We start from the raw sequence: 22464 nt of genomic DNA, 5'->3' as shown, positions 1-22464 counted from the left end.
TATGAGCTCATCTGTTAAGCAAGGTGGAGGAAGTGTCATGGCCTGGGCTTGCATGGCTGCTTCTGGAGTGGGCTCACTCATCTTTATTGATGATGTAACTCAATGATGTAATGATGGTAGCAGCAGGCTGAATTCAGAAGACTACATAAACATTCTGTGCACCAATTGGGAGAAACTTCCATGTAGCAAGACAATGACAAAAAACACACTGCCAACACAACAAAGGACTTCATTAGGGAGAAAAAGTGGAAGGTTTTACACTGGCCAAGTCAGACCTTAACCCAATTGAGCATGCATTCCATCTCCTGAAGAGGAGATTGAAGGGAAAAACCCCCCATAAACAAACAACTAAAAGAGGCTGCAGTAACAGCCTGGAAAAGCATCACAAACGAAGAATGCAACAGTTTGGTGATGTTAATGGGTCGCAGGCTTGATGCAGTTATTGGAAGCAAGGGACATGCTACCAAATATGAAGTGTTATTTACTTTCATTTACTTAAATACTGCGTTCCAATATTAATTCATTAATTAAAACAGGCTGAGATCTTCATGATAAGGTTTGAGCTATTAACAATCAATCTTTTTAATTTAACAAAAACCACATCTTTTTCAGGCACTGGTCACTTTGATTGCTAATTTAACGGACTACCGTCGCCCTCCAGTGGCCAAAGCTGTAAGTGTTTGCCAGTACTGAATTTCTTGTGAGGGGGATCAGAGTTAGTGAGCCCCTGACAGGAAATGAGATGAATGTACCCCCCAAAAAAAGCACATATGCCAACTGTGAAAGTGGCAGGTCTGCTCCACCTGCGCCAGTCCGTGAGTCGCTGCGTCCTAAAAAACCGCATGAGGCATGCGTCATTGCGTAGGAGCGCCGCGGGAGAGGGAGTTCATGTTAGGTCAGCGGCCCACAGCTCCAAGGCTCAGATCAGCCTGATCACTGTGCATTCATGCACAGAGCTGGCAGCATGATGCTGTGCTTCACTGAGCCAGTGATGCAACGCTACCTCAAGCAAGTGTGAGTCATCCACCCCTTACACCTCACAGCATTTCTCACAGTCGAACCGCTGCAAACAACATCGAGTCCATTGTTTGTAAAGGTCTTTCTTTGTTTTATTGAGTATAAAACGTGGAGTTCACACTGATGGGATCGAGGAAGTGGTGAGAATCAAATGCACCTGCCTGAAGCTGTACAATGCTTTGCATTGTGAAGACATCACAACAAAAGATACAAATCTTTGCAGGAACACACATAGGGCTTTTTGTTTTGTGGCCCTTTGGCAAAGTCTCGTTATTCATGTGCATATTTACATGTGCAACTTACAGCTGGGATTTGAATTTGAGTCAACATTGTCAGTATTTGAGTTCAGTATTCACATACTGCTGAATTTTCTTTGCTTCCATGCATTTCTATCCATGGACTGGTAAAGCACAGCTTCTCATTAAATTTAGACCTTTCTTTAATGGAAGTCATGGTATAAAAATCCAAATATATGATAAAAAAAAAACACTGAACCCCAAGTAATAAAACTCACAAGGGGGAAAAAGCACATGTTAAGTGTGTCCACTCACAGAAGTACCGTAGGTTATGAGATGTTACGCTGATGTGTAAGAGAACCGTGAGTGGTAGTCCGATCCTTTGCTATAAGCCTCCCATAACCTGGAAGCTGTGCTCCCTGGCTCAGTGCTAGGCCCCAGCCCTTCATCCAGGTATCACTGTGGAAACCCAGCTCTCTCTGTATAGAGATAGGCACTTCCTCTCCCAGAGGCCCCCAGCATAGCATCAGGCCAGTGGGTAAAGGTGCAGGATGTGGATGTCTGGGCTGCTGAACTCTGGGTCCTGCTTCTCCTGGGGGATCTCCTCTGATCTGAAGTGTTGGAGCAGAAGCTAGCCCAAACAGACAGAAGTACATTAATTAGATAAGAAGTAAATAACTATAGACTCCTGTACAGTAGAACCTATTACATGCCTCCCTCGGAAAATGTGTGTAACTGTGGAAGAATGATTTGCAGCTCTGATTTTTGGAAAGGAAAAATCATCATCAGTTTTGAAAATGCAAGCAATGCACCAAGCAAGCTAACTTCAGTGGGAGTGGGAAAGAGGTGGGGCTATGTCAAAAGCCCTTTGGCATTACCACGGCATACTGCACCATACATTATCAGGCATGCTAACTGGTAAATAAGTCAATTTAATACATTTAAAATTGCAAATTGTGTACTTTAAGATCTGACAGGCTGCACAATTTAAGGTGTAGGGGCGGCTGGTAGCGTAGTGGTTAAGGTACATGACTGGGACCCGGAAGGTCGGTGGTTCGATCCCCGGTGTAGCCACAATAAGATCCGCACAGCCGTTGGGCCCTTGAGCAAGGCCCTTAACCCAGCATTGCTCCAGGGGAGGATTGTCTCCTGCTTAGTCTAATCAACTGTACGTCGCTCTGGATAAGAGCGTCTGCCAAATGCCATTAATGTAATGTAATGCTTAACAGAGGTGTGATTTCATGGTGCTATGCTAACCAGGGTGGTGGCAATCTTTGGAGAGAAATTATAAGAGCTCAACAGGGGCTAAAACTGTGTTGTGTTTTCATATTTTTTTAAAACATGTACTGTATCTCTTTTCTTTGTATTCTTGAATTCTGGTAACACAACGGGAATGAAAGCACCCTACTGAAGAGAAAGGTTTGCTAATCCCTGTTCGCTCACCTGGAAAAATGTATTCTCCACTTCTGGGTTGTTGCCCATGGTGCGCTGCTCATAGCAACAGATCACACAGGTCTCTGGTCCAGCAAGATCTCTCAGAGTCTTCACCAGTGGCCCCAAAGACTGCAGGCATAAGGGAACACACCAAGAACAATAACTATATATTGTTTTAAAGATTGTGTGGATGGCAGAGTCCACACCAAAACTATAAGAACAGTGACAGTGACAAAAGATATCATTGGGATCACTTTCAGAGCAATTTTTTTCCTGCTGCATGAATGATAAAACACTGACAGCCAATGAAAATACATTTGAATGTTAGGACTGCAAGTCATCCATATGGACTAATATGAAGTGAAGTCAAATGCATTATTGCACAGAGACAAGACATGTGGCCATTAACTGCTAAATAACTGAGTTTATGAAAGGAGTGTTGCGGGATAAACTCCCACGGGAACCACAGCAATTGTACCTGGCATCAAAAAAATAAACAGCTGTATAAATGGATGAAATGAAAAAGGTAAACTATATTTAAGGTATTTGTTCAGAAGAAATTAAGGATCAGATATTTTTTATTTTAGTTTTAGTATCTTTGATTGGAATAGAGCAGTTTTTAGTGGAATTAAGGACGTTTCTGATGACATGCCGACTTGAAAAATGCACTACATTATGTATACAGGCATTTGTTACAAACCAGAATGGGTGGTACAGTACCTGTTCATAGTAAATGCAATCAGCCATTAGAATATAATCAGGGCGAGGGGAAAATTCTGTCACATCCTCTCCCCTTTAGAACAGAATAGGAAAAAACATTTCATAAAACACTGAACCTGTGCATGAAAAATACAGTATTATCGTACAAAATGACTTTGCATTTCATTTTATATAAGCTCATCACTTCAGAAGTTGCCCGGTTTTTGTGCCAAACGCTATCCAGAGGCAAGCATTAAATAAGGATAGGATGAGTACAAACCATTTAAGTACCTTGGCTGCGATAGAGCCACTAGTGACCAGGGACCGATTGTCCCGGATGTTGATTTGCAGTAGATGCTGTAAATCTTCCAGGTCGGTCACTGTGACGTATGCTCTGCACCATGTGTAGAGAGGAAACAGAAATTTTAGTACGGCTTACTAACTTGCAAACCGTGGACACATTTGCTGTCTGCAAGTGGTTTGCCAGCGATTCACGAGGAAAGACTATCCAACCAGGAATATGGAACGTAAAAAGCTAGGTAGCTAACCAACTGGACACACAATGAACTTAATATTGGTAACGTTACACCTGGTAACAAAATAGCTGCCAAATAAGAATTGCTGCGAATAGTAAATCATATGCCTTTTCTGCTGGCTACTCACTGTGACTTCAACAACTCTTAGTATCAATTGACAGCTAACTACAACACTTACCCCAATGTCGCTGCCATGAGTCCCACGACTCCAGTCCCCGCTCCCAGTTCCAAAACGCTTTTGTTGGCCCATTTGTTTACTCCATTTTGAGGCTCATAAAACTGTCGTGTCTCTAAATATTTAGAAAGGACGATAGCTGCGTCCCATACCACACATCCCACATCTCCCGTGCTACACTGTTTCATTTGTAAGCAACATCCATCGTTCTTTTCAATCTCTCGAACGAAGTAATTTTCATCCCCCGAGTCTCCTAATGGCGCCGCCATTTTATCCTTATTACTGTACAAGTTTAGCTTCACTTTTTGGCCATAGCGGGGCGTCTTTCTCTCCCAAATCCAAGTAGCCTTTGCTGCGGCCTGGAGCGAGGTTACACCTGGGCGGAGTAACACATGTAACCCCGCCCCATACTAGTTTTTATTGGCTGAACATGTGTAATGACCTTCCACTATCATTTTGATTGGCTCTACCAGTCTACCACAATCGTTTCAATTGGCTGTAAAACGCGTAACAGCCCATTAACGTTTTAACTGGCTCTGCCATATTTCAGTCCAATGGGCTCTACCAGTCGCTGCAGTTTATCGCTTTGACGGAAGTCTCTGAAACTTGTCTGATTTAGCTTTTTGGAATATAGAATAATCTGTTAATTGCCTGTCACCACATTGGAAAACAACATATATTCGCAAATGAATAGGTCGTATAGGCCTAATCATTTTTGGACTTGTAGGCTAACATATAACGTTACACATTAATTTATTTGCATATCATGACAAACGAACAACAAACGAACAGTAGTATCCTATGTGTTTTATACAGCACATTACGCTTTTCCTGAAATAAATATTAGTTATGTTGTTTTAGTTATACGTTTAAAATGCAAGTCTTACTTCATCAGTACCCATAGGTAACTGCCATGGGATACGTGTTACTCCACCTACCAGGTATTACTCCGCCCAAGATCCAGGCCCCAGCGAAGACCCTCTCCCCAAACCGGGTGTATTCATTTATTTGCCTAAGTTATCTAGTTTCCAGTTTACTTGATTACAGAATTACATTTTTGTGATAAGACATGTTTATAATATTTTATATCTAGAATTATTGCGCAATAGATGATAAATGCAATGTATTGTCTTAGACTAGCAAATTTATTATAATTATTTCAAAGAGAGATCTTGGGTTCTTGTATTTCGTCATAAATTTTAAACGGAAAAAACCCACGTGCCCAATCTGATTGACCGGAAGTAGAAAATGTCGGGAGCTGTCGACTAACAGCGGGAAAGTCATTGCTAACCATTTAACTGTTATATTTCAGTTCTGATGTTAACATACAAAAACATCATACTGCTTATTGGCACTTTTGTCCACTTCCATTGTACTATTCCTCACTTCAGAATTTAATTGACATATTTGAATATGTCACTAAACACGTTAAACAGCAGTACAGAACAGATGACACCAGGTGAAACTTCAGACTCAGTGCGAAGCTCTGAGTCGGTAGATCGCCAGGGCGGCCCTGGTACTTCGACTACTCCAGGACTCGGTTCGTGGACTTCGGCTTCGTCATTACGTGGCCCACAAGTCAGTAGCGTTACAAACGTAAACCCAACACCTATTTTGGTCGCTGAGTCGTCCCGAACAGCCCCTGCTAATATTGTCACCTCAACAGGTGAGTAGCTTTTCATAGTAGTCTACAATAGATAAGTTAGCTAAGTTAACACTAGCTCGCTTAATCGTAAAATGTGTATTCTTGTGTATTTAGACTCTTGCCAGGGGGACCGGAGTTCCAGTACTGACAGAACGAGCGCATCGATCTTAACATCTACTTTTAGCAGCTCTTTTGTTCGTGGCGTGGGAACCCCGAGAATACGCCGGACCCCTGGCTCTTCTGGTGCTGCCACTTCACACCATGTGCGGACGCCACAAACTGAACACACTGGTACATTACAACTGCTCTAAACGTAGACTCTACAGTACTGCGGCCGACATTGTAGCCTACTTACAAGACTGGACATGAGTCTTCTGTACCTAATTCAGAAGCAATTTAGCATCTCGAAGAACTTAGTAGGCTTTGTCACGTGTTACTAGTTACATATCTGCATTGTTCAAGGATGTTAACTCAGTATGACACACTTGAAGTGCGAGAATAATAACGGTTCCCTCAATGTTTTAGATAATTTGAATTTCTGCGAGCTCAGATTCACCTGAAAGCTCTCAATATCCTTTGCAGTGACCACCTGCTCCTCAGCAACCTCTGGCACTGCTGCCTCCGTGATTGTGGCTGTGGTGGAGGGGCGAGGTCTGGCCCGTGGCGAGATTGGAATGACCAGCATCGACTTGAAGTTCCCAGAGCTTGTTCTGTCTCAATTCGCTGACACCGGGGCTTATGCCAAGGTAGATGGCAGACGTACTGCATTCGTTTGTCATCAGCAAGCCATCATGTCAGCTCATCTTTCCCTCTCCATATTGATTAAATGTCCTGAAGCTAAATGAATAAAGGAAAGCTGAATTTCTGTTAATAGATTCATTAGTTACTCAGGGAAGCGAAATGGATTGTTGAAAAGGTAAAAACGTTGCACACCTACAGTAACCCATCTGTCTACGCTTCATCTGTAATTTTACATGTTGGCAGGTAATCACCAAGCTGCATATTCTGGCACCCTTGGAGATACTGATGCCTGACACAGCCAGTGAGAAGGGAAAAGGGACCAAACTCTTCAGCCTCATTAATGAGAACTTCCAGGTATAGGCCAACATTAATAAAACAGGATCACTGGCTGTGATATATCTGGATACTGGTGACAAGCCAGAACTAAGCAGTTCCATTTTTTTACGTAACTTGTTTCTTTCTGATTTGCTACAAGTAAGCAGGTTAGTAAGAGGTATTAACCATTGACATTTCTGCCAGGAAAATAGTTAGCAGGTTTGTAAAAGATACAGTGGGCTCTAGAATTATTGGCACCCTTGATAAATATGCAGAAAAAGTGCTGTAAACTGAAAAATAGGTTATTGACATAAGATTTATTTTCCAACGTCATTAAAGTAGTGTGCTTTGTTAAAGATTAAATGGAACCAAAGTCAAGATTTGAAAAATGTATTTCCCCAAAAAACAGGTTCCACAATTATTGGCACCCCTGGTTTAATACTTTGTGCAAATACCCCTGGCAAAGATGACAACCATGAGTCCTTTCCTATAATTTGTGATGAGAATATAGAACGCATTTGGAGGGATTTTTTTATTATCATTCCTCCATGCAGAACTTTTCAGAATCATTGATATCCTTGGGATAGCCCCATCTGCAGTTCAGACCACAGGTTTTTCATGGGATTTAAGTCTGGAGATTGAGATGGCCTTTGCAGGTCATGGTTGTTCTTTTTACTTAACCATTTCTGTGTGGATTTTTATGTATGCTTGGAGTCATTGTCTTGCTGGACAATCTACCTACGACCATGACTCAGCTTCCTAGCAGAGGCAACCAGATTTTCTGCCAAGATTTCCTTGTACTTTGTTGAATTCATTGTGCCATTGATCTTAAATGATGCCCCTGGACCACTGGCAGCAAAAAATCTTGACCCCCCGCCATATTGCCACATTGACAGTAGGTATGAGGTGTTCTCCTTGTATGAATTCCATTTTGCCGCCAAATATGTGATGATGTGTTTGGCCAAAGCATTCAATTTTGGTCTCATCTGACCACCGCACTGTCTTCCAATCATAATTCCAATGAGGTTTGGCTAACTCGATTGCTTGGTTTTCTTTATTGTGCTCAGTTAGGGCTTTTGCTGGTATGGAGGTGCCATTTTCCTTCTTTTTTTTTAAGACTTGGTGAGCCCAAGACACAACTAATCTGCAATTCTTAAACTGCGATTCTTGGGTTACTTATGGCCTCCCTCACCATCTACCTTACTGTGTGGAAAATATGCACTTGCATCCTCTTCCTGGCAAGTTTGCAACCATTCCATTTGTTTTATGACTTTTTATTATTGCCCTTACAGTGCTAAGCGGTATGTTTAACCTTTTATGTATTTTATTGTACCCATTACCAGAGTTGTGATGGTCAATTACCATGTTTTCTTTGGCTTTTCCCATGCTGATGGTTGACAAAAGGATTTAGCATGCTTCTTGCCTCATTTTTTAATACTTTATATGATTTTATCTACAATAATTGTTAGGGGTGCCACATATTTTGTTTTCAGAAAAAATTAGATTACTAAATAGAAAACATTGAAGCATGAGAGTAAATGTATTGAAATAAAAGTAAATAATTTTCCTGTATGTTTGAACATAAAATATAGATCATTATCCATGTTGTTTGATATATGCAGCCTTTTTTCTCCATTCTTATTAAGGGTGCCAATAATTCTGGAGCCCACTATATTAACCTCCCAGAATGAGGCAGAATTTCCCCCAGGAAAATAGTTAGTACATGGTAGAGGATAAGCAGTGGCAGAGTGAAGTGGCGCTTCATGGTATTTACAGTGGGAGCAATAATTATTTGATCCCTTGCTGATTTCGTAGGTTTGCCCACTTACAAAGAATGGAACTGTATAGAATTTTAATCATAGGTACATTTTTACATTGAGAGATAGAATATCACAAAAGAATCCACAATAACAACATCATATACATTTTTTAAATTTAATATCATATTTTCACATGAAATAAGTATTTGAGCCATAGAACAATAGGACTTAATACTTGGTGGAGAAACCTTTGTTGGCAAGCACAGAGGTCAGACGTTTGTTGTAGTTTTTCACCAGGTTTGCACAGATCTTGGGAGGGCTTTTGATCCACTCCTCTTTGTAGATCCTCTCCAAATCCTTAAGGTTCCGAAGCTGTCGCTTGGCAACTCGAAGCTTCAGCTCCCTCCACAGATTTTCGATGGGATTTAGGTCTGGAGACTGGCTAGGCCACTCCAGGACCTTAATATGCTGCTTTTTGAACCACTTTGTTGCCTTGGCCGTATGTTTTGGGTCATTGTCATGTTGGAAGACCCATCCACGACCCATTTTCAGTGCTCTCACTGAGGGAAGGAGGTTGTCGCCCAAAATTCCTGGTACATGGCCCCATTCATCCTCCCCTCGATACGGTGAAGTCATCCTGTCCCCTTAGCTGAGAAACACCCCCAAAACATAAGGTTTCCACCTCCATGCTTCACAGTGGGGATGGTGTTCTTGAGGTTGTACTCAGTATTTCTCTTCCTCCAAACAAGGCGAGTCGAGTTGATTTCAAATAGCTCTATTTTGGTCTCATCTGACCACATCACCTTCTCCCAAGCCTCCTCTGGATCATCCAGGTGTTCTTTGGCAAACTTCAGACAGGCCTGTACATGTGCCTTCTTCAGCAGAGGAACTTTGCGCGCGCAGCAGGATTTTAATCCTTCAAGGTGTAGTGTGTTACTGATGGTTCTCTTCGTGACTGTGGTCCCAACTGCCTTCAGGTCATTAACAAGCTCCTCCTGTGTAGTACTGGGCTGATCCCTGACCTTTCTCATGATCATTGATATCCCACAAGGCGAGATCTTGCGTGGAGCCCCAGACCGAGGGAGATTGGCGGTGACTTTGTGTTTCTTCCATTTTCTAATAATTGCTCCAACAGTTGTTAACTTCTCACCAAGCTGCTTGCTTATTTTCTTGTAGCCCATCCCAGCCTTGTGCAGGTCTACAATTTTGTCCCTGATGTCCTTAGACAGCTCCTTTGTCTTGCCCATGGTGGAAACGTTGGAGTCTGATTGATTGTGTGGACAGGTGTCTTTTATACAGCTACATAACGATGTAACGAGTTGACACAGGTGTTTTGGGTAATGAGTTGAGATTAGGAGTGCTTCTTAATGGAAAACTAACTGGTCTGTGGGAGCCAGAATTATTGCTGATTGGTAGGGGATCAAATACTTATTTCATGCAAAAATACGATAATAAATTCATAAACTTTATATGATGTTGTTATTGTGGATTATTTTGTGATATTCTGTCTCTCAATGTTAAAATGTACCTATGATTAAAATTCTACACAGTTCCATTCTTTGTAAGTGGGCAAACCTACAAAATCAACAAGGGATCAAATAATTATTGCTCCCACTGTACATGGTATGGCTTATTCTGGACTTGGTGAAAACATGACTACACATTGGCAATTTTGTTATATACCGAAACTGGGCCTTTTTTACCCTTCTATAGAGATCTGAATCTGAGGTTTTATTTTATTTTATTGTTTCTGAGGTGCATTCCGCTATTAATACCAGGGGGACACCCTGCCAGGTGTAGGTACACATGAGGGAGGGGAGTAGGGGAAACACAAGAAAGAATTAAAAACATAGAGTAAGCTAAGGAAAGGGAGAGTAGCAGATTTCACTTGACAGCTAAGGACTGTTGCCCAGGTGAGATGTCCAGTACAGTGAAATGTCAGATTGGAAGCTGATTTGAAAGGACTGAACCATCAAAGCTTTGTGAGTGTTGCTGAGCTGCATAATTGTTCCAGAATGTGTCCTTCACTGCCATCCAGAGGAGGTATTTCAATGAGAGAAAAGGGCTGGAATACATTCAGCAGCTGTGTGCACCAGAGTTCGGCACAGTCCTCATGGAGGTGCAAGCTAAGTAAGTCAAGGCCTCAGTCCACATCCATGAAGCCTTCACACCAACCCCCTACAGAAGTGCAATGTACTGAAAATATATTGATGTGCAATATATTAAAATACTTAAGACGCTTCACATCTGGACAAATACACAAATTATTGTTGCTTTCAGATATTGCAGTATACAATACAACACTGCTGTTAAATATACGTAAATATCTAAAGGTTTTAATCACGAGATATATTCTGTTTGCTTGTTGATGTATAAATGTTTAGGTACTACTGTCTGGCTGCAGCAGCTGCTCTGTTGAAGTATTTTGAGTTCATCCAGAACACAGTTTATGCCCCAAAATCACTCAAAGTGAGCTTCAAAGGCAGTGAGCAGACTGTCATGATTGACTCTACCTCTGTCAGCAACCTGGAGCTCGTAGTGAACAACCGAGACACTAGGTGAGGCTATTGTCTGGGGAAGGGAGGGATGGGAGTGAGGGAGAGGGAGACAGAGTGTTCTCATCTGCAAATCTGCAAAAGGTTAAGAACTAAAATATAAATGTAGTATTGTTTTCAGAAAGATATATTTGTAAAAAAAAAAAAATATTAGATACCCCAGATACCTTTTCTTGATCAGCACTCATTATAAGTTAAATGAAGAAGCACAATATCAGCACCCTTGTGGTGTCAGCAAAAAGAGGGTTTTGAACGGATGTTCTACTTGTATCTTCTCTGCAGCTTGTTTGGAGAGTGCAAGTGAAATGTCGGGTGCCATGATGTGTGTGTGGTTTCCCAATACATTCACTGCATCAGTATTTAGTAACACCTGTAGGTCCTCCTTGGACATATTTCTGTACCTATTTCTTCACTTTGGATAATAAAGGAGTTGTAGGAGATTTGAAATAGGAAAAGAAAGGAATTTTGGGATTACACTGTGTTGTGTATTTAAATGCTCAAAGCCTCTGTCAATGTAGTCTTTGTTAAAAAAGTATCTCTATTGCCAAGAGTTCAATTATATAATTTATCAGTCTGCCTGTAAGATCATGTTAAATGACTAAATGTAATTACTATGTGCATTCCCGTTGAACTGTTGAGGTTTGTGTCATTCAAAGAGAGTGCCGTACCTATATTTTAAATGATTTAAAATGAAAAATATGGCTAATTCCCTGTCTGTAATAATGGGAAAAGATATAGTGTATGGATTTCAAAATAAATATGAAAATAATGTTTATTCATAGTAAATGATGTCACTGCAGTTTTTTGGAGTGTTTTTTGTTGTTTGTGTTCTTTGGAACAGAACAATGTTATACCATCAGGATGGGTTTTATCAGCAGATTGTACCTTTCCAGCATTTTATTGTAGGTCCTGATATCCGGAAGATGTTTGTGTAATCCAAGTTTTACATGTCCATTGTCTGGCTAGCTCCGAATCGAACCGAACGCCATCTGTGCTGCTATGAAGGTGGACTTATTCAAATGAGCGTATAGTTGTGACATGATAAAGTTACAGAGCCCCAAATGGCTAATTTAAACGCATAATTTCTTGATATGAATTGTGTAGATTTCTTTGGGGACTGTGCATTGTGGTACTTTCAGTGTTTTATATAGCACCTACAACTACAAAATCCAAATAAGTTCCAAGTGAAATGTCATTTTCCACAATATGGGACCTTTAATGATGAGTTACGGTGAAGGAAATTGACGGTTGAACCCAGGCCACTGTCAGGTCAGATGCACGCGATAACGGGCAGCCCTGCTGTGTGTGACAGGAGTGAGCACACTCTGCTGGGGGTGCTGAACTACACCCAGACTCCGGGAGGAGGGCGGAGGCTGCGCTCCAACATCCTGGAGCCCCTGCTGGACGCCGACACCGTCAACATCCGGCTGGACGCGGTGCAGGAGCTGCTGCAGAACGAGGAGCTCTTCTTCGGCATGAAGAAGGGTCCGCACACTGCTTAAGACTCATCGCAGAATTCCACCTTTTATGAGCGATACATCGTACGACAAGACCGTACTGAGCACACAGCCAGATTTTCACATGGACTGCAGTATTTCACTGACTGATTTTGATCAAAGATTCACTCTCAGAAATGAAGTCCCACATGTACCCTGAAAGTACAGACATTCTCTTTGGTTGAGTACGTTTTCCTAGCAAAAAAAAGGTACACATTAATTATATATTGCGGCCAAAGTTTTTTGTACTTATATTGTACTGCCTCAACATCAAGCATTAGCACTTTTTTAGACACTTTTCGTGCCTTTATTTCTGAGAGTGTGCAGTAATGCCCTATCTAAGAGCCAAGCATTAGCTCGTATTACTCTGGTCTCCCATCACCTTACCACAGTATTATAGCATTTGTGTATATTTTTTAATATTCTTTTAGGATATTCTTAAAGGATTGAGAACTGTTGACTCATTTCTTGTGTCTTCCTGCCTCTAACATACTCCCCTGGTGTATTGCCTTAATTTGCAGTGATCGGACACTTTCTGGACACAGACCAGTTGCTCTCAGTTCTAGTGCAGATCCCCAAGCAGGAAACGGTACTGCAGAAGAATGTTGACTCTGTCCCTTAATGTGTCTCTTCAGCTGGAATGTAATATATTTTGTTGATATGCAGGAAAACATAAGCAAGTGTAAAATTCAGGGTGTAAGCAAAGTAATGATTGAATGTTTGTTCCTATGCCTGTAAGTATGTGTTCAAGTAATTGTTTGAGTGTTTTCTAACATAGGTTCAAGTGGCTGAGGCAAAGATCATGCACGTGATTCAGCTGAAACACACACTGGAGTTAGTGGGACCACTGAAGGTGGGAGGAATCTCATCTAGGTTAATAGAATATAGAATAATAGAATGTGCCAGTGTAGCCAGTGGAGGCAAATTCATCAACAGTAATTTAGTTGTTATTGTAATGACTCAGGACTCATGTGGATTCCTCAAAATTACTTTTGGTTACTGGGGGCTATACTGTAGATAGACAATTGATAAACATCAACAGATGAAAGGATTTTGTTAAGCCTAGAAAGAACAGGTTAAGAGAAGGGCAACACTCAACAGATCCATTTTTATTGGAAAACCCAACATAAGCTGGACTTCAACTCCTTTTTCATCATTTATATTGTTCAGTAAAGCAGTTGACATGAAAAGTGACGCATTTGAGCTCTTCGCTACCTTCATTACGATCGAAACACCTCAGACAAGACCTCACAGAGAAAGGCAGTAAATATTCCTAGCGTTCTGGCTGTTGCCTGTGCTGATTAAATCCATAAATATTGAAGCTTGTATGATTACATTCAGGAAGATAGCTCCTATACTGACACATCCTCATCTGTATTTGTGATTGATAGCTTTCCATAAGTGTTTTTTTTCAGTTACAGTTCCAGCAGAGATGCAGGTATTGTGTCCTTAAAGTGAGCTAAGAACTGAACAGAAAATGGGTGGAGAAAGTATCTAAAACCAAAAACCTTTGAAGCAATCATTTTCCCCGTGTGAAAAATCTAAATGAGGTCATCATGCAAAATGCTCCCTGATAATAGGCATGAAATATTTATGCACCAGCTTTTAACGTGTGTAAACTCAAAGCTCTGCCTATTGACCTGCATATAAAGTGTCTAACAAGCTCATGAATGTCAATACACAATAAAAAATGAGTGGAAACCATTAACACTGTTGACTGTGTGTGGACAGGCAGTGCTGAAGAACTGCCAGACCGCCCTGCTGAAAGCCTACTACAACTCCCTGGAGGACACAAGGTAACAGGCCTCAGCAGTCAGTCAGAGGATAATTACTCCATGTTACTCTTGTTTAACATTGTTAATATGACTGAGAACCATCTGTTTATCAAAAGCAGGTTCTTACCTCAGCAATAAAACATTTATTATATTTAAATGTTGTTAAATGTACTACCTGGTTTATGGTATATTGATGGTATTGATGGTATGTTTATTTGTCACTAAACATTTGTCTGCACATCTGAACCCCACCAGCAAACAACAATACAAATCTATCTTAAATTAAATCTTGATCAAACGTGACCGTGATATCTGTTGCAAACTGGTGGCCATGTCTGCAAATCTCCTGAAATCTTCAGGTTCGACCACATCCTGCAGCAGATCAAGACAGTGATAAACGACGATGTGAGTTACATGAAGGGCAGCCTTAGCATGCGCACACAGAAGTGCTACGCTGTGCGCCCCAACGTCAACGAGTTCCTGGACATCGCCCGCCGCGCCTACACCGAGATCGTGGACGACATTTCAGGTACCTGGGTCGCCGCCATACGCACGCACTCGTGTACGAGCGTGAATATAATGAATTGAATCGCAAACGATTTCCTGAACGAACTGTGATGGAATGGAACTGACTCAGTGCTCCGGCTGGGGGTATTTGAAGAAGGTCAGCTGTGACATGTTGCGCCGTGTTGCCGTGGTGACCTGCAGGGCTGGTTGATCAGATGAGGGAGAGGTTCAGCCTGCCTCTGCGTACCAGCTTCAGCACCACGCGGGGCTTCTTCATTCAGCTGAAGCTGGAGGGAGTGGCCCTGCCCCAGGGTCAGCTTCCGACAGAGTTCATCAAGGTGAGGGACAGAGCTGCAGGCCTCTTGCCTGTAATGAGATGAGAGACATTATTGCGTCTCAAAGCAGGGAGTGGTGGGGTGGGTGGATGCTCCGTATCTTCATTCAAGTCTTAAGTCTTTCCTCATTTTCCTCAGAAAGCGGATGTGTTGGGTTTTATTACAAACTGAAGTTTCAATACAGTAAAAGAGCAGCAATCTAAATCTAAAGCTGGTACTGATTGTATTGAAGCTTGAAATCATAAATGCAACTTGATAAATGCATTACCTCAGTATAAGAGTAGAACAGTTTTGCTCAGATGTCACTATTTATAATGTGTTAATGACAGAGGTGGAAAAGCCAGGTTCAGAAAGTAAAGGTCCTACTCAGTATTGTGTTCCAATCACCTGGATTTGCTAATGAGCACAATTCCTCAGCCAGGAGGTAAAAGTAATTCTGGCTGAAATCAGCGGGGTGGCAGGACTTATACTGTGTGACCCCTTGACTTCCCACCTCCGGATAATCATTGCACTTTTGGCTGTGATTGGCGATTTTGCCGCAGGTGACTAAGCACAAGAACAACTACAGCTTCACTGTAGCAGACCTGATCAAGATGAATGACCGCTGCGATGAGGCGCTGAGGGAGATCTTCCACATGTCTTACGTGTGAGTCAGGACCAGTGTCACAGCAGTGTTCATTAATTCAGCTGCCTCTCCTCACCCCTGGTCTCACTCTGTTTGTGTTGAATCTCCAAAAGCCACACGGTCCATGAATCCCATTACAATCCTCTTGAACTGTGTATTAAGTGCACGGCAAGTGTTAATTTGTCAAGTTATAATGGTCACTTCTGAAGTTTTGCTTTCACCTGTAAGTTCTGGGTTGAATCATTCAATGGAGTGTTCAGGCCATTTTATTGTATTTCGTTCATGTAATTGACATGGTAATGCCAAGGCTAAGACAAGGTTAACTAAAAACACAGGAGGGTAGACGGTAACATAGATAGTACACAAATGATAGAATGTAGCTACTACATAAACAAATGAGATTTGGTATTATGTGCATGACTAATTGACACAATGCTCTTTGCGCTAATCAATGTCACAATAAAATATACTATCTAGAGTAGTGTGCAAGAATTTGGGCACCCCTGGTACAATGTTAAACGACACATTTCTTATTTTTATTTTTATTTTTTACAGTTTCAAAATAATAAAAAAAGGAAAAAGGCCCTGTGCAAAAGCATTTCTCTCCAGGTCTCGGGCCATTCCATCTTAAATCTTTCTTGGTCTTCCAGACCTTGCCTTAACTTCTCACTCTTCCGTTTATCTTCCATTTTCTAATAATGTTTCTGACAGTGGAAATGGGTAGATTGAAACACCGAGAGAGTTTTTGTTGCCTTGAAATGAACCATCTTCATTCTGAAATCCTTGGACAACTGTTTAGAGGAACCCATGGTTGTTAACACCAGACAGAACAGCCTCTGCAGTTGGATACTTTAGAAGGCATGGAGTTACTTAAAAATAAATCACCTGGGTCTGGGCCTTAGTAATCATCTTTTTTAAAAGCAACAAAGAATAATCCAAAAGGGTTTCCCAAACTTTTGCACAGGGCCGTTTTCCTTTTATTATAAACCATATAAAAAAAAAAAAAAAATTAAAGTGAAAAGCAATCTTGCTTTAAAATTTGCAGAAAGGTCTCATGTTTAACTCAAACTTTTGCAGCCCACTGTAAGATATACTAGTTGTTCCGAGGCTCTTTTGAATGAGTGATAATAATCCAGGTGAGACAGCGCAAAAGTCTGGTCTTGGAGTGGAGCCATGTAATTTACTTGTCTGATAGAGAAAGGGCCTGCAGGGCTGGGCAACCAATGAAACGAGAGAAGCTGATGATTACACAGCGGCTCCTGATGCACTTGGCTGCTGTCAGCAGGGAGCCATCCAACGGAAGGGAACGCTTTTGGATATGTGAAGCATCAGCTGGCAGGAACAGAAGCTCTGTTTTGGAAAGCTTGGGACAGCGGTTACTCATCCGTCCCGAAAATTCCCAGCAGCATGTTGCAATTCACGAGGGGACCAGTATGTCAGAAGGGAGAATGGAAGAGGATGTTTTCTCTGTTTTAATGACTAACTCATTTTCCCTCTACTCCTAGTCCTCACAGTAAACTAGTGCGCAGTGTTCGTATCTATTGTTTTGCAACAGGGGGTCTCGTAATGGGGTCCAAGGACCAGGAAGGGCCTTTTTGAGGCCTTTTGGGAGGGTGACACAGCACTCCTTAACCTCCCCTTTCCTCTCCCCCTGTCAGGGTGGTGTGTGAGCTTCTGAGCACGGTCCACGAACACGTGCACTGCCTTTACAAACTGTCAGACGCTGTCTCCATGCTGGACATGCTGCTATCGCTGGCCAATGCCTGCACCATCTCCGACTACGGCAAGTGAGGGCACGAGGGGGGGAAACCACACACCCGCGGTTAAATAATACAGACCACAGGAGGGTCAGGTTGCAGGTGTGAGTTCACCCAACAGCCGCGCTGACTTGTAAAGCCTTCGCGATTGGCTCCAGGGAGGTTTATTCTTTGCAATGAGTAAGTGGGCTGAAAATTTTGATACGGTCTGATATCAGTTCCCTTATATTTCATAGTTATAAGAACAAACAGGGCGGTGCTTTCAGTTTGTTAGGTCATCAGTTCAAACACTTCAACAACATTATACCTCAACCTTGTGTTTCAGGATCGAATGATACTCGCTGTTTTAAAAATGGAGAAAAACATTTTCTTGGCCCTCTCAAAAAGATTCATTTTTAGTCAGTGTCCTATAGAAATATCACACATGTACTCCTTTTGAGTACACTAGAATTTCTTTGTTTCCTTTAGCTCTTGAATGAATGAATAGAGTTGCGCCAGCTTCTCGGAAGGTGTTGTGTAACAGACGGAGCCTCGCACTCCCACCATGTACCGTTTCGCAGGACTAATGTTCCAGTTCCACTTTCCAGACTAATTATACTCCCTACAGTTTCATCTTTTGTACTGTTCCTCTGACTGCTCACTGCTCCTCTGCCATTACCGCACACGCAGAGGCTTTGAGACTTGTCTATGCGCGGCGGGGGGTGGGGGGCAATGGGGGCAGGTGTGCAGACTCTTCAGGGAGCACATTACGTTCCGGCAGCGCAGAGAGAATGCTCCGTCTCAGCAGGTGGTCTCCGTCCCGTCTGACCGAGGCAGCCGTAGAGCGGGACGGGCCTGCAGGCCCAGGGGCTGAGCCCCCCCAGCTGTCCAGACGGATCTCCTGCAGGACACGTGACGACCACAGAGCTTTTATCTCACGTTTCCCTGTTGCATAATCGCAGTGTGTCCCTCAAATTGTGGTTTCCTGTGTGCAAGAGGAGTGGTCCCCCTCTAGATTCAGGGATGTGGCAAATAACAGTTTTCATATCTCTCCTATGCAGTTACATGTCTCACCTTTTTTCCATCGAAAATTATAGACCTGAGTCACCTTGTAGCATTAGGAGCTACAATGGCCATTTTGACCACATTAACTTCAGGTACATACGTTACTATACAACTCAGGCATGAGGATAGAGGGTTGCAGAAGATATGTATTGGAGATTGGTCATTCTGGAATTATAGTGATTATTCCTGTGTATCCCAGTGCGCCCCGAGTTTACAGACACACTGGCAATCAAGAACGGCCGACACCCAATCCTGGAGCGGATTTCCGGACAGCAGTCCGTCTCCAACAACAGCTACATTTCTGAGGGCAGCAACTTCATCATCATCACCGGGCCCAACATGAGCGGAAAGTCCACCTACCTCAAGCAGGTGGCGCTGTGCCAGATCATGGCACAGATAGGTAGGCCAGTCAGTAGTCACCCACAGACCATTCTGAGCATAAGCAGTACTTGAGGTCCTGTGGTTCCCTTAGGATACAGACTGGCAGAATGCATGCACTTTAGCCGTCACAGTGAATTTAAATAATGCACATTCTTAAGAACACTTATTTTCCCTATGTGTGGGTAGTGTAGTAGTGTAGTAGTACAGTATGCAGCCACAGATCCTGTTGTTTAAGCTTAGAATTTTACATTTTATGATATGTGTATATAACACATGCCATGAGTTTCTAAAATATGCCTCAGAGAAAAGTGCACCTTGGTTTTTAATGACTTTCTGATTAATGCTAATGCTAATTTTACAGCAGTAAATTAAGCCATCGTTTTTGGTCTTTAAAAAAGTCTGAGCTTTTAACCTGATGAAAGTAATCCAAGTTTCGGAGGACCTGAATTTTCTTGGGCCCTCTGAGGTTAGCAGGTACTTGATTTGAGTTCTAAAAATCTTATTTTGCTCACGCAGCCTAGATGGTCTTGGGAGCTTATTAAACAACAATAAAAAAACAACGACAACAAATATATTTTGAAATAGGTTAGCTCAGCTAGCGATTCACCAGCAAAGATCTACACGCACAGACAAAACTCTGTACATACACATGCATATGCTAATCTTATTTTCCGCATTCCTATGCTGTCCAGCTTACAAGATGCGCCGATTATGGTCCTTATCTTTCCCAGGCTCCTTTGTGCCTGCCGAGTATGCTTCTTTCCGCATTGCTGACCAGATTTTCACGAGGATTGGGGTGGATGATGACTTTGAGACAAATTCTTCCACGTTCATGGTTGAAATGAAGGAGGTATTCAGGCTCTCCCATGAAACTAAAGAAACAGAAAATCTTAAGAAACAGAAGCACCTGCTAAATTTCTCATGTTTTCACAACCTCACAGAGAAGTATTCAGTTTACAGCTTTTAAAAGGAAATTTACACATTTATACTGATTTGTACTCCTGTCAAAGATTGCTATTTTGCAGTCATGTGAAGATGTAAGTGTATTGCCAAAACTTATTTTCATAATGAGGCAGCTCTGTTTTGTTTTTCATCTGTTGTGAAAGTCTCAAATTACCAATTGTTTTAGCACTTTAGTTTTCATGACTGCACACTAAGCTGGTATTGCTTTTATGTCATGTGCATTCCTCAGATTTCGTACATAATTCACAACGTGAGTGACAAGTCACTTATCATTATCGACGAGTTGGGGCGGGGCACCAGTGCCGAGGAGGGCGTCGGTATCTGTCACTCAGTCTGCGAGTTCCTCCTAAACTTCCGGGTATGGAGTCCAGCCACACCCCTCCTTTGTCTCTTGTTACTTGATAACTCGGAAGCATGAATCACACTTTCTCTGCCTGTTCCTGTGCACACATTACTAACTTCTGTAACATTTATGTCCACTATACAGATCTTTATTTTAACTAAAATGGCCTCTTATGAAATCTGTATGACTTGAAAATGGTTGAAGAGTCTTTGCAGTAACACTTCACTGCAATGAAACACAAAACCCAAATAAACACATTGTGAAGATAATTTCCTTGGGGATGTTGTACAAGATTGTCATTATCTTCCTCCTGGCAGCAGTAAACTATGATTAATTTGGGTTTGGATGCCTGTCAGGCACGCACCCGCACTTCCAGTGGTTTGCTCAACAGCGTGAGCAAGAATCTAAAAAAACAAAATTGACTCTGGAGATTGTTAAACCGAAACACTGCTACTTGGTGGAAGTGCATTTCTGGCAATAACATTTTTTCAAAATCAACCATTTTATCAGAAGATTTGAGCAGACTTGAGAACTATCCTTCTACCTCCTATTCAGGCCTGGAGGCCTGTTCAGTGTGAGTACACTGACCTATGACCTCACCACAGCTGTACTCTGTCCCACAGGCCTTCACTCTGTTCGCTACTCACTTCCTGGAGCTGTGCCAGCTGGAGACTCTCTACCCCAACGTGGAGAACCAGCACATGGAGGTCCAGCACACACGCTCCGCTGAGTCCGGCACAGAAAGCGTGGTCTACACGTATCTGCTGAGTCGGGGCTGTTCAGAGGAGAGGAACTACGGTACCACGCGCTTCTCTGGGCTGTGGTGTCGGAGCAGCTGACACAGAGTTTCTGCGCCTTTCTGAAATGTTACAAGTACATCATGCTCTGCGCTGGGGGCTTAATGTGGATGGAATCCACTACAGTGCCAAGGGCCTGATTTCTCGTGTCATTTGTCAAGTGTGAGTGGTTCGGTTCTGGCTGGCGAGGCAATTTAATGCAGTATGTAAATTTCAGGTCTGAAGGCGGCAGAGATGACTGCATTACCACTGTCCATAATCCAGGAAGCTAAAGAGATAGCCTCCAGTGTCAATCAGCAGTTGTGGGTAGGCTCATCCACAATTCGCTTGCTGACTTGCGCCGATTTAAATGCCCATTACTGGTAAACTCCCTAGGATTAGGACACTATATTGCTATGATTTTTGTAGTTAATCTTTAACCCTGTTGACAGGATTGCTTCTTTGAAAACTTCTTCTCATGGAACTCTTGCTCTCCCCAGATGACTGAAGTTACTGAGTCATCCCAAGGCAATGTTGTTCCATGATGTCATCATCAAATGTGGATGTCGAACCGAATGCTAACTTTACTTATTCTTCTATTTCTGCACTTCCCTGCATCTTTCTCCCTTTCTCAGGCCAGACAGCACAGTGACCCTGAGACCCTGCGCCAACGGGCGGTCTACCGCCTAGCGACCCGCCTCCTGCAGACGGCCAGGAACTCCCGGCTGGACGCCGACAGCCTCCGCATCTACCTGAAGGGTCTGAGGAGGCGGTACGAGGCGGAGCTGCAGACCGCCGACGCGGCAGCGTCCATGGACACAGAGGAGTGAGCCAGGCGCAGAAGAGCTGATGAAGAGCTAGCCTGCCATCGGTCAGGACAAAAAGAAAGAGGGACAGGGGGACAGACGTTGTAGTAGCATTATGGTTTCCTCTGCTCAGATGCACTGAACCCAGTTTGTTTCCTTTCCCATGTCTGTAAAAGCCAAGAAGGTTCTCAACACTGCGTTTACGCAGTTACATCTCATAACGGAATTAAGCTAATGCTATGATTGGCCATTGACATTAATAGGTCCAGGGTTTCTTCTGTAAGTTACCAGGTTATGCTGTAAGTACACATTAAAAGAGCATACATGTCACAATTGCTGTGTATGTAGCCTTTGTGTATATAGTTGCCCTTGGGCTTAAACTAAAGCCGAATGTAAAAATACAGAAAATAATACTGATAATAAAATGTAAGATCTACTTGGAAATAAATATTGTTTCTAAATGTGAAGCGCACACGGATAATTATTCTTCACTTAACTCATTATGTAACCCTTGGGATATGTTTATACAGAGAGATATTCAGA

The 22464-nt window shown here is 42.4% G+C and overlaps 2 protein-coding genes across 2 annotated transcripts; one reads left to right on the top strand and one right to left on the bottom strand.

Annotated features, from left to right (window-relative positions):
• Positions 1–1084: 1084 nt before the first annotated feature.
• Positions 1085–4439, bottom strand: vcpkmt (valosin containing protein lysine (K) methyltransferase). Its single transcript, XM_061258245.1, has 5 exons — positions 4101–4439; positions 3667–3780; positions 3408–3480; positions 2697–2816; positions 1085–1884 (listed from the first exon to the last, which is right to left on the bottom strand). Exons 1-5 carry the CDS (start codon positions 4364–4366, stop codon positions 1780–1782), a joined length of 678 nt encoding a protein of 225 aa, XP_061114229.1. The 5' UTR covers positions 4367–4439; the 3' UTR covers positions 1085–1779.
• Positions 4440–5450: 1011 nt separating this feature from the next.
• msh4 (mutS homolog 4) lies at positions 5451–22254 on the top strand. Its single transcript, XM_061251618.1, has 19 exons — positions 5451–5763; positions 5857–6033; positions 6325–6488; positions 6727–6837; positions 10573–10688; positions 12426–12598; positions 13131–13198; positions 13388–13462; positions 14341–14405; positions 14744–14913; positions 15093–15229; positions 15769–15872; positions 17510–17634; positions 18852–19052; positions 19765–19883; positions 20226–20354; positions 20963–21137; positions 21354–21442; positions 21751–22254. The coding sequence occupies exons 1-19, from the start codon at positions 5511–5513 to the stop codon at positions 21943–21945; spliced, it is 2646 nt and encodes an 881-aa protein (XP_061107602.1). The 5' UTR covers positions 5451–5510; the 3' UTR covers positions 21946–22254.
• Positions 22255–22464: the final 210 nt, after the last annotated feature.

This window comes from Conger conger, chromosome 1 (assembly GCF_963514075.1).
Source record: "Conger conger chromosome 1, fConCon1.1, whole genome shotgun sequence".
NCBI classification, from domain to species: domain Eukaryota; kingdom Metazoa; phylum Chordata; class Actinopteri; order Anguilliformes; family Congridae; genus Conger; species Conger conger.
This window is presented reverse-complemented; position numbering and strand designations above follow the sequence as displayed.

Excerpts from the sequence above, each read along its gene's own strand:
- vcpkmt (XM_061258245.1), bottom strand. The coding sequence starts at position 4,366 with ATGGCGGCGCCATTAGGAGACTCGGGGGATGAAAATTACTTCGTTCGA. Across the intron at positions 3,781-4,100 it reads CTCATGGCAGCGACATTGGG|AGCATACGTCACAGTGACCG; the intron begins GTAAGTGTTGTA and ends CACATGGTGCAG. Across the intron at positions 1,885-2,696 it reads TGGAGAATACATTTTTCCAG|CTTCTGCTCCAACACTTCAG; the intron begins GTGAGCGAACAG and ends TGTTTGGGCTAG.
- msh4 (XM_061251618.1), top strand. The coding sequence starts at position 5,511 with ATGTCACTAAACACGTTAAACAGCAGTACAGAACAGATGACACCAGGT. Across the intron at positions 13,463-14,340 it reads AGTTAGTGGGACCACTGAAG|GCAGTGCTGAAGAACTGCCA; the intron begins GTGGGAGGAATC and ends GTGTGTGGACAG. Across the intron at positions 14,914-15,092 it reads GATCGTGGACGACATTTCAG|GGCTGGTTGATCAGATGAGG; the intron begins GTACCTGGGTCG and ends GGTGACCTGCAG.